We start from the raw sequence: 12390 nt of genomic DNA on the forward strand, positions 1-12390 counted from the left end.
CTACAAATCAGTGTGGATTTTTACGTGACAGATAATATTATAATTTCGGTAAAATTATAATTTGGTCATTTACTTTTTTTTATTTAGTCTTCTGTTTTATTTATTAATTTTGATAACATATTTCTTATTTTTATTTCAATTTGATCTTATTTGTCACAAATTTATTTAACACAAAATACACACGGACAGATAAAGCAAATGAAAATGCAATAAAAGAAAATAGCGGGATCGCTAACCGTTTGCTTTAACGAGCATCATCTTATTCTCGTTTCCCGCTCTATATATATTGATTCCCTCACTTCTTCAGACCTCATTTATAATTCAAAAACCTCTCTCTCTCTCTCTCTCTCTCTCTCAATTCTTCAGGCACCTTCAAAATTTCTCTCTAGAGTCACGATGCTTGCGACGCTCAAGTAAGTCACAAAATCCATTACTATTTCTTCTCCATCTCAGAATTTCAATTCTACCTCACAATTTGCTCGCCAATGACTTTCAGATCCGAAGAGTCCAGTGGTCAGTTACAGCTCGTCGAACGAGAAGACATAGACGACGATGAAGATCTCTTCGAAGCCATCGACAAACGTATATTCATTCTCTCAACTCTGTTTTCTCGTTCGTTTTCGTCGTTCTTCTATTTTCTGTATCGACGCACTAAAAACCGATATCTGTATTTAGCATCTCTCCGCTCTTCGTTCTGAGCGTTTATTTTGCTTTCAGTTTCTCTGCTCCTAGCTGAGAGTTTTTGTTAGATTCACATTTTCACCGAACAAATCGTTACGATCGTAAAACCTTCATCCTCAGCGGTCTTTATTTTCCTTCTCTCCGGTGTCCGGTTCTTCTGAAAATTTAGCTAAACATACTGTTTCACCGAACAACGATCTATATGAAATCCACAATACCTTACTCGTTTGAATATTAGAAAACACGTTTTGTCTTCGGTTCACAACAATATGCATCTACGCAGTGATTGCTCAAGGCATCAATGCCGGAGATGTGAAGAAGCTTCAGGACGCAGGGATATATACTTGCAATGGCTTGATGATGCACACGAAGAAGGTTTAACTTAAAACACATCTCTGATTTGAATATCTATGGACGTGTGGTTACTCTGCACTTCAATTGCTAACATAATTTTGTTATATTTTCGTAGAATTTGACTGGAATCAAAGGTCTATCCGAGGCTAAGGTTGATAAGATCTGCGAGGCTGCTGAGAAGCTTGTGGTAAGGAGTCGTAATACATGAAATATAAGTTAGTTCATAATACTATTTCAAGTTTTCAACTCTTCATAATTTGACCTTCCTGCGATGCAGAATTTCGGTTATATTACCGGAAGTGATGCTCTGCTCAAAGTACGTTGTTTATTGTGTTAGGAAGTTTTTTGAATTATGCATTCGATTTAGATCTGCATGTCCTAAACGTTTTAGAAATTTAGGTGGCTTCCGTTAAGCTTAACTCATCTTAATTAGTTTTACTTTTATCGAGTATTTATTTATCCAATGTTACTACAGAGAAAGTCAGTGATCCGAATTACTACTGGAAGTCAAGCGCTTGATGAATTGCTAGGAGGTAGCTTAACGCTGAGAATTTCTTTCTTACTACTGTCTTGAAATTTGACTGTGTAATATGCTATAAATATTTTGTCTCTGAAATTTTCTTTTTAAAAAGGCGGGGTCGAGACATCGGCAATTACAGAGGCGTTTGGAGAATTCCGGTGAGAACACAACTCATATCTGGATTCGGATAGATTCGACTCATTTTGAATTTCATAAGTTCATTCTGAGGATATTGATTTATTATGTTTCAGATCTGGGAAAACACAGCTAGCTCACACTCTCTGTGTTTCCACTCAGGTTTTCTTCTATCCTGCATCCTTGATCATGACATATTATGACATGTTAGGTCTTAATTACTATAAACTAGTGTTTGTAAATGAAACTGTTCTCTCATGTTTTCTTGTAACCTATAGCCTTAGGATAGGTGAACACTGTTGAACTTAGTTGAATTGCCACTATTTTTCTTTTTTTCTTTTTCTCTAGCACATTTTTCTATTATTGTATGCATATTGTAGCTTCTTAAACACCAAATTTGGTATGCGTACGGTGCTAGTCATATTTTCACGCACACTGAAATATTTGGTGTATACAACTGACCTTTCCTGACCCCTCCCAGCTGCCAACTAATATGCGTGGAGGCAACGGAAAAGTTGCTTACATTGACACAGAAGGAACTTTGTATGTTTTTCTCTCTTTGCATTTAAATAAATATTTAAGAACTTATAGTCACCTCTGCATCGATAACTTGTGAATTGTGATTGTTTTTTCAACCGATATCGTCCAAATTTTACCAATGTTTCCCGTTCATTGACAAATAACTGTAGCCGACCAGACCGAATTGTTCCCATAGCTGAGAGATTTGGCATGGATCCTGGGGCTGTACTGGACAATGTAAGTTTACTTCGTTTCAAATATATCATAATGGGTTCTGAAGGAAAGTAGTTTGGTGTTGACACCTAAACATTTTCTGTTTGTGATTGTACAAGATTATATATGCTCGTGCCTACACTTATGAGCATCAGTACAACCTCCTCCTTGGTTTGGCTGCAAAAATGTCCGAAGAACCATTCAGACTTCTGGTGAGGTCTTACTAACCAAGTAACAAAGTTATCTTCCTATGCACTATGCAGTTTGCAATATCATGGGATATGGACAGTTGACCAAATTGATTTTTGGCAGATTGTGGATTCGGTGATTGCTCTGTTTCGAGTGGACTTCTCAGGAAGAGGAGAGCTTGCAGATCGCCAGGTCTGTCATTTACATGCACTTAAAATAAAAGCCCCTTCTCCCTATGTAAACTTCTACTGACTTGAACAACCATTTGCAGCAAAAATTGGCACAGATGCTTTCTCGATTAATAAAGATAGCTGAGGAATTTAATGTTGCCGTCTATATGACAAATCAGGGTAAGCGATTTAAGTTTTTTATTGGGATTGATTTTTCACTCCCAACTTCCAATTGATTGTTTTGAAGCTGTTGTTTATAACAAGCAACAACATCATCATTTGATTATTAGTTGTAGCTTTTATGAGAAGACCAAAGGCATATTGTTTATCTACTCTACATTGTGAGTTTTGGTTGCAGTCATATCTGATCCAGGAGGTGGCGTGTTTGTAACTGATCCAAAGAAACCAGCAGGAGGGCATGTGCTAGCCCATGCAGCCACGGTAAGGTTGATGTTCAGAAAAGGGAAAGGGGAACAGCGCATTTGCAAAGTGTTTGACGCCCCCAACCTGCCAGAGGCTGAAGCAATATCCTTTACCTGAGTTTTTGCTCCTTTAAAATAATCTATTCGTTGAACAAAACATGCCTGTAGTTAACTCAAAGTTAGTGGTTTAAAATCCGCCACAAATCTGTAGTTACGAAATTATGGTGGTTAAAACAATATGAAATTAGCTTACACATACTTAGAAATTAGCTTCTAAATAACCAGCCTCATTAGTTAATTTTTAAAATGGGGGCGAAAACATTATCATACTTAGAAATAACCAGCCAGATCAGCAATACCTCTACTATCCGCGTGTTTTTTCTTGACAGAGTTACGTGTTCCAGATAACAGCAGGGGGAATTGCAGACGCTAAGGACTAAAGAGTCGCTTCTGAGTTGTGACTTCTGGGCCGAATCCACAAAAGAAACAGTAGTGGCTGAATATTTCTGGTAACCTTAATCTTCCAGATATTTGCTACAGTTTGTATGAAAAGTGTTGTTCCTTGAACACTTTTACTATTTTCCAGTGATATGATATGAGTTCCCCTTAGTTATACTTATACACGTTTCCTTTATTGTAAGTTGCGATACATTTTGCAATTTGAACGTTTCACAAACATTGAAAATCTTGCTGCAAGTTTCTACTTTCTAGAGAGAGTCTATTTTTGACATTATATTCATCACCTTGATAGTTTAGGTAAGGCACAGATAAGGCTAAATAAAACGAGATAAAACAAAGGCGGTAAATAATCATTTGGATGAACCTGTCCGCAAGTTTATATTATTACAAGATAAGTGCGAAGAGAGTATGAGCTTAACCATTTGCTTCAAAGCAACTTTGTATAACTTCATGAAATCATGTCAGATTCAGTAAATAAATTAATATGATAAGCAAAGCCTCAAAGTTATCATAATATAGGAACAGGTCCAGAACTTGCAGCCGAGTGCAGCTATGATAAAATAAAAGCCCATAATTCAAACAGAATAGAGTCGCAATCAGATATTATTTGACCAGTTAGCAGCACTCCCAACCCTTGGCATGCCAGTTGCTTCCTTCTTAGCCTCAGCATCCACCTTGAAAGTTGCACCACACACCTGTCCGGAACTGTCAACCCTTGGTACAGGCTTCACCTCATTCAGTGGATGCTCAAAACTGCTCAAACCTCCGGATGTTGAAAAGAAAAATCCTGAACATGGGATAATATATGTTATTTCTTGCATAGACCATTGAATATCCGATTAGGAAGAAACGTGAACAGTGAACAGTAAATTAACCTTGAAATGAAAGGGATAATTGCAAAGTAAACAATAATATTGAGAAACCAAAGAAAATATCAATTGTAAAGCAACTTACAAAATGTCAGAGCACTTGCATTTCCCATTTTCAATCCATTGAACTTGTCATTCTTTTCTTCAACTTAACTTACTTTTAAATTTTAATATAGTTGTACAATTTTTAAAGGAGTGAAACAGAGGGGTCTTATACAGTGACCACAAGTCTTATTATTACCTTTGGGGAATGGTGCGTAAGATTTCCCACAGCTCTTAGTTACGATCTCTGTCTCATCTGAGAAAACGAGATTTCCATCAGCATCAGTTCCCCAGACAAAGGGAACACTCCCATCAGCATCCTGTAAAAGATCAGGATATGTATGCCAGGTTAGAGAAGAAAACCATTCACAAATATGACATGGAAATTTTGAAAAGAGAATAACTCACCGCAGCAACAAATGCAGTCTTAGAACCACTGTCATACAGAATAAATGCAAATTTGCCTTGGAAGTCTCTCACAACCTGAGCAGCAGGATAGGGACCACGATCTCTTAGAGTCCTGTATGCTTCAATGATAATGATCACCTCAGTTGCTGTTTTGTTCAATCCATATTGTTGCTTAAGGTTAGCAACATTCTCAAGATGACCTTGAAACAAACAGAAAATGTCATCCACGACTGCAAACAGCCTGCCAACATAAGACAACCAACATATTAATTGATTTTCAAGAAAAGAGTAATCTTTAACAACTTTATAGGCTTTTATAGCATCTAATTTCCTTCATAAAATCAGATTATAAGAATTCAGCATAAGGTCATTCCACTGTTCAAAGCGAAAGCAGAGCAGAAATTTCATCTTAACATTGGAGAGGAAAGATTAGGTAAGTATTGCTCTAAGGCCTAAGCAGAACAGTAACCTTGTGATATATGAACTTTTTATCCCATTTGAATTACTAAAATAACAATAACAAGAAGCAACAGAAAATGGTTAAGCCCAAGGTAGAAAGATTATAAATAGCAATCCAAACTATCTTAGAGTGCCTTCTACTGGTGGGAAGGGAGAGCAAAAGGATGGGTGAGAATCCACAGTTAATATACTAACAAAATATATCTTAAGATCTGCGAAAGAATAAAAGAAAAAAAAAAGTAATATATCATACCCAAATAACCATCAAGGAGAATCTAAAGGATTTTTATATATGGTATAGCATGGGTTACTACTTTTTTTCTTTTGTCTTGTATTCAGTTTTAAGGCCATCAATAGAAACAAGATAGATAATGCCAGAACCGAAAAAAAATCATACTCGGAATCACGTGCATGCTAATAAAATAAGGAAATCATATCTACTATCATCATAAAACTAGGCGGCCAAACCTGATGTTCGGCCAAATTAAGGTCAGCATAAAGAAAACAACTTTAAAAAACATCATAAAGCCACAAGAATCCAAGATTTTCCATTAACCAATAATAACCTAATGCTACAATAAGATGCCAAGCAACACAAAAGATTCAACGACACACCCTTATCCTAATAAGTGTGAGGTTTAAACTTACAAACATGAACGAATATACACAGATTAAATTTACCAACACAGCAAGGAAGTCAACTGGGTTTATAGAAAAGATTTCAACTTTAATCTCCCTTCAACTCAAACGAGCACCCCATAAGGACAAAAAGAAAAACCCAAATCAAGAAAAAAATGAGTCTTTTTTTTTGGATCCAAAAATGATGAGAAAATAAGAGATATTGAAGAAAAAGGAAAAAGAAAGTGAAGGACCTTGGGAGGAGGGGGTTCTGTTTGTGAAGAGAATAGGCCAAGAGACCGGAAGAGCCAAGGTTAACGGTGACGGAACCAGGGTGAACGGAAGAGAAGTGCTCTGCGAGAAAACCGTCTTTTAGGGCTGAGACGGAATTTGAGTGAGGGCTCTGAAGACCCTCTGGGCTCTTTGCCACCGATTTGTCGAAAACAGCCAGCATTTTTCGTTGATTGGATGTGAAAGAAAGCGAAGAGCGGAATGAACGTTAGTCAGCAGTTGAAAGAAGATGCTAAACATTGTGCGATGCGATGTGGTTAATAAAAGCTTCTCTGTAATAGAACGTCTCTTCTCTTGTTGCCCATTTTGCCCCTTCATTTTGGGATATTTCTTAATTTTTTTTAGAATTTTTCTATCACCAAACTCCAAAGGCCAATGCCCATCCTACGTTCACACTTTGCAAATTCCAATGATGATTCTTGGCGTTTGTTTTTTTTTTTTTCTTTTCAGGAAAATCATTTTTGACCAAAAAAATACAGTAATATTTTCAAAAGTATATGATATTACGATTAAAGTTTATATTTTTTCTAGGTCAGATATTGGTGTCCTTTAATTTATTAGATCAAAAAATAATTTTGATTGCTTATAATGCGTGACTAACCCAAAGAATAAAGTTTAATTTTAAGATGTTGTTAGTATAAATTTGAGTTTAATAGATAAATGTTTTTTTCGGTTAATCAATTAAAATATTATTTTTATATGATTTTTATACTGTCACTTTTAAAATTATTTAATGTGATCAATTGGCTTGATTATGTGTTCTATCCTTGGTTGAATTGGGAGCGAAAACCGATAAAGTTTATCATTCAGCGCAACAAATATATCCAATAATTAATAAAATAACCTACGTGATACATATCGATAAATTTGTCATTGAAATAATTGTCAACGTGATCATCTATCATTGACAACATAAGGATATATTTATCATATAATATTTTATTGACTTTTCGTCTTTCCACTTCGTTGACAAATGTGTCCTGGGAAATGAAAATACAAAATTTAGTCTACAGATATATTCGATGTTAACTTTTGTCCATCATCGTTAATAAAATAGTGAAGATTCAAAGAAGTGAAATATATGATATATTTATCTTTTATTTATAGTAGAATGTGATTAATTATTATAGTTTGAAAATAATTATAATGATTGGTACATTGTTACAATGTTTATTTTGGTAAACTGGTATAATGTTTATTTTAGATAATTTATATTGTGACAGACAAATTATGATTGATAATCAATATTATTATTATTATTATGTTTACTAATATATTTTTTTAAGTGATTATTGTAATATTATGTTTGTAATGATAAAAAATGGAAAAATTTTACCCTAAAATTATATTTTACTCTTAAATGAAATGAAATTTCGGATAGAAACATACTGATATTTAGGTTCAATAAAAAATTACTTACATTTTCGTCCAATAATGATAACTTATTGACATTTTGATTCAATAGAACGTACTGACATTTATGTTCAAAAATGACATCTTATTGACATTTTCATCAAATCTAGTCAACATGATCACATTAACAATTATTTTAGTGATAAATTCGTCTTTTTGTGTCACATAGATTATTTTATTAACAATGATGAACAAAAGTTAACGATCAAATATATTTATTGTACTTTTTACACTTCGAGGACTAAATTTTATATTTTCATCTTTCAAGTTAACGATCAAGTAACTATTAACCTTTTTATTATAAAAAAATTTAATATAAAAATGTGTATGATAATTATGATAAATAAAAAAAGTAGTTATGTTAAAGAATTATGATTTTCAAGATTCATAATTATCATGAATGATAATTTGTGGACATGAACAAATTTTCTTGCATAAAAAAGTTAAAAAAAATGACAGTTATATATAATTTATATAAAAAAAATTATAATTTTACTATCCTAATTTTAAGTGAAATGAAATTAACTCTAAATTATAGGGTAACATATGTAAACTGGCAAGTCTCACGCAATTTAGGGCGTTTGTTAATGTGTTATTCATTAGAGAGAAAAGCAGATGGCATCTTATTGTTGAATTGTTTTTCACACCAATATTTTCAACCTACCACATTTCAAATTTCAAATTCAATAATTTAATTTTTATTAAAGATTACAACGAGCTACAAGGTTTTTCACATCGTTCGATCTTAAAGTTTGACCATGAGGTATTTTTAGTAAGTTCTAAATTCTTACATTTTAAAGTACTCACGGATAATTTGCTAAGTGACACTATGCGATTAATTTATTACATTTTTATTTTGTGCCTTATTTATACTTTCAACTTTGTAAGCCAGTAGAATTGGATAAATAGTGTGTTAAAATATGAATTGTAAGAGTGAAAGTGGGTTCACGTTGTCTTGTGAATGGCTGTTGATTATTTGTTGCAATGTGCATTAAATAATTCACGTCCATTTCTCATTGTTTCCAACGTGGAAAGGAGATAATTTCTTACACTCTATGTTGTACATGGGTTGGTATCTCTGTGCCAGTTTATAAATATAATTATGTTGTTTAGCTGACAAAAAAAATTGGATAAATAGTAAAAGATTAGGCAGACAGAATATAAGTTCAAATTTCATTACCACAATTATAACAAAAAGAAAATTGATCTCTATATTATATAGAGTATGTGACATATTTTGTTTTTTTTCGTTGATGGTACCATTCTTTAGTTTTTTTTTTTTAATAAAATGCTCTCATATTTTTGTAATTGGGATAATTTTTTTCTCGGGTATATATATGACCCTAACTAAACTTTCATAATTATTTTCAACATTTTTCAATATTACCCACATATAATATCAAATAAAATATTTATTACTTTTATGAATGTAAACAATAGGATTTGCATATTTGAAACGGTGATTACATTTAAAAAAAAGTTTAAAATTATAAATGGCAAGTACTTTATTTGTTTTTCTATTTTCATGCTATAACTAGTACTGTATGCTAAATATAAGTGTAGGAAAAATTGTTGTTTATTAGGAGTGGTCATGCTGAATAAGTCTATTTTTTATGTTACTTAAGTTGAAATCTTGATAAGATTATTAAATTTTAGAAGCAAAGTTGATTCAATCAAAGCAATCGATAATATATTGAACAATATATTAGATTAATTCGATTTATTAACATAATCTATCAATCTTAATATTATGTATAATAAAAATGTAGAATTAAAAATATAAAACTAAATTTAAAATTATTTTGCAATATTTTTTTTTATCAATGTCAATATAATATTATTTTATGCAAAATATTATCTATTAAATTAAAGAAGTCTTATTATTGACATGCATAATTTTTTAAAGAATATACTTTAATCAAGTTGAGTTAGGATGGTTTATAACATGCATGCTTGGTTTCATATTTTAAATGTGATTTTTTTACATTTTAGATGTGATTTTAAGAAGTTAATGTTTATAATTGTTATTTCTCAAATGTAGTTTCTTCATTTTTATGAGTTTTCAAATACACTATTGAATTATTAAAGACAAGACAAATCATGAGCGCTCATAATGTTGCTTACCAACAAATTACTCCTATGTTGTAATATTAATTTCTTTAAAAAATGGTATATTAATAAATTTAATAATTTGAGTTTTTTTTGTATGTACTAAAAAAGAGGCAAACAAAATAATAATATAAGAAGATGATTTTTTAAAAATTTAATTATAATATATTAACAGTGTAATTTTGTATATGTTTAATCATAAATTATTATATATGATAATAAAATTTATTATGACTACTTAAAAAATAATAGTTAAAATAATTTATAATTAGTTAGCGTAATAATAGAGGAAAATTTAATTCTTGAATTGTTTATATGGATTAAAAAAAAAACTTTCTGTATTATAAAAGACTACAGAAGTGAGGAGGCATGCTATCAACAATTGAAATGTGTATGTATAGTCTGTTATTTCCTATTTTTTAAAACAGAAAAGCAATAAAAACTTGTTTGATAATAGTTGATTTAAAAAACTGTTTTCAAAACTAAATATCTCTTAGTTTTTAAAACCAGAAAATCAAAATATCTCTTAAGGTGTTTTTGTTTGTATCTTTAGTTTTCTATTACTCACGTGTTCTCTTATACTTAACTTCTATTCTTTGAAAATCAGTTTTCGAAAATTATCTATAGAATAGATTTTAAAACAAAAAAACAAAACTCAATCAAAGTATCAAACACACCTTTAGTTTCTTTATATTGTTTTCTTCTTCTACACTTTCTGTGCACCCTTTAGTGTTCCATAAGAAATTATTTTTTGGTATCATGTAACATTTCTCAGGTACACACAAACTCATTCTATTTTAATTGTTTCATTCTTTTCTTCTTTGCATATGATTTAGATGAAGATTGCAAGATTGTTTCCAGGATTAGGCAAAGATCGTCGTGGACATGGATTCAAGCATCTCGATCTCCAGCAGGTATACACATATTATAAAACCTTTCTAATATTAAATTGTGTGAAAATAACCAACGTGGGTGTTACACTAATTAATTATGCGTTTATTCTAAATCAAGAACCTTTCTTTCTTTCATAGAACAAGAATGTTTGTAACTAAATTACGTTCCAAGATTATGAATCCCCTTATTTCAATTTCACCGATTAATTAATTTTGTAAATTCTTGAAAAAAGATTTGCACTAATTGCTAAGGGATTTCTGGGTCGAATTTCTGAATGATTAATTTGGGTTTGTGTTGTTATAATTGCAGTGTGAGAAATTTAAGGAATTTGGAGCACCTGAGTTTCATCATGACTGCGCGAAGGAACTCGAAATTCATAGTGAGTTCAAAGTCTGTTAGGTGGCCCTATTCATAACACGTGTGAAAGGTAAGTGTGCATATAGACCCACATGAAGAGGTGCAATTAATTAAGTAAGGATGTTGGATCAAGAACGTAGATCAATTAGGAAAAAACACATTTTCTTGGATTAATCTATTTTGTTCATAAGGGTCTTAAGTTTGAGTATAAATAAATTATTTTGGCTGCTCATAATATATTTTCATATAAGTTATTTAGGACCTAGGGGAAAATTGTAGGTTTTGCACTTATGCTTAGTTTAATACATGTGCAATTTTGCTTTTCAAATTTATTTGTAGTTTCCTATAAGCTTAACTTGGTTGAAATAGTGTATTTCACCTTTTCTTTCTTGTATTTTAGATAATTTCATCCGTTTGGAATTTGAGTCTAATTTCCTTACTTAGTTAAATAGTGAATCAAGGGAAGATCTAAAGAATTCAATCATACTCATGGGCTCATGGGTTTGTCCTTCAGCCGGAATTGGATTTTTATTTTACCAAGATTTACTATTATTTATAAAGAGAAGGAATTTTTTCACATTTTTTTCCTATAAAATATCAATTGATCAGTATTTATACTGAAATTCAAATTAAAGTATGAGTTAGATGTATGGAAATGGATCTCTCCATTTCCTTTTCTTTTTCTGTTTTTTTTTTTTTTGAGAGAACAAATGTCGCTCTCTATAGTGTAGGTATCATCTTAATTTTTTTAGAGTTTATGAAATGGAGGAAAAAAAATGGAGAGATGTATTTCTTGTATTAGATGTTGGAATTTTTGCTAATAACGTCGTGATGTTTTTTCTTTCATTTTTTAAATTTTAGGTGTATCTGAACATTTTAAGGAAATGATATACGTATCCGTACTCTCTTCAATCTTAATTTACATAAGGATATAATTACTGATCAGTTTGTTTTTTTACAAATTATAAAAATGTTTACTTCCTTTGACTATGAGGAATGTTTTTTAGATATCTTATATTTTTAAACACTATGAATGACATTTCTTATTATTCCCAATCTCTCTTATCACGTATATCATATATACTCATACTTATATTTTTTGTTCATTAGATGTTGAATAATGAAATACATAGACTTGGTAAAAAATTCTGATTCTGTAGACCTTACACCCTTTTCAATTAAGCAGCCATAGCCAGATTATAATGCATATCAAACTACCAAAACATAGGGGAGGGGGTGATACACACTAGTTCAACAAAGTGGCTTAA

General features: G+C 31.5%; 2 protein-coding genes across 3 annotated transcripts; one reads left to right on the top strand and one right to left on the bottom strand.

The window, feature by feature from the left end:
- The first annotated feature begins 294 nt into the window (after positions 1 to 294).
- Positions 295 to 3957, top strand: LOC548075 (RecA/Rad51/DMC1-like protein). Of its 2 annotated transcripts, NM_001251496.2 has the most exons (15): positions 336 to 413; positions 497 to 582; positions 965 to 1056; positions 1151 to 1222; positions 1313 to 1351; positions 1511 to 1568; positions 1668 to 1713; positions 1807 to 1852; positions 2172 to 2233; positions 2380 to 2446; positions 2542 to 2634; positions 2735 to 2803; positions 2883 to 2961; positions 3140 to 3306; positions 3599 to 3897. In NM_001251496.2, the coding sequence occupies exons 1-15, from the start codon at positions 397 to 399 to the stop codon at positions 3641 to 3643; spliced, it is 1038 nt and encodes a 345-aa protein (NP_001238425.1). In that variant the 5' UTR covers positions 336 to 396; the 3' UTR covers positions 3644 to 3897. The 2 variants fall into 2 exon arrangements, with proteins under 2 accessions (XP_006588512.1, NP_001238425.1); XM_006588449.4 differs by lacking the exon at positions 1313 to 1351 and having other exon boundaries at positions 295 to 413; positions 3599 to 3957.
- Positions 3958 to 3991: 34 nt separating this feature from the next.
- LOC100500104 (stem-specific protein TSJT1) lies at positions 3992 to 6594 on the bottom strand. Its single transcript, XM_003536454.5, has 4 exons — positions 6313 to 6594; positions 4982 to 5222; positions 4773 to 4893; positions 3992 to 4449 (listed from the first exon to the last, which is right to left on the bottom strand). Exons 1-4 carry the CDS (start codon positions 6510 to 6512, stop codon positions 4259 to 4261), a joined length of 753 nt encoding a protein of 250 aa, XP_003536502.1. The 5' UTR covers positions 6513 to 6594; the 3' UTR covers positions 3992 to 4258.
- Positions 6595 to 12390: the final 5796 nt, after the last annotated feature.

This window comes from Glycine max, chromosome 10, assembly GCF_000004515.6.
Source record: "Glycine max cultivar Williams 82 chromosome 10, Glycine_max_v4.0, whole genome shotgun sequence".
NCBI lineage: Eukaryota > Viridiplantae > Streptophyta > Magnoliopsida > Fabales > Fabaceae > Glycine > Glycine max.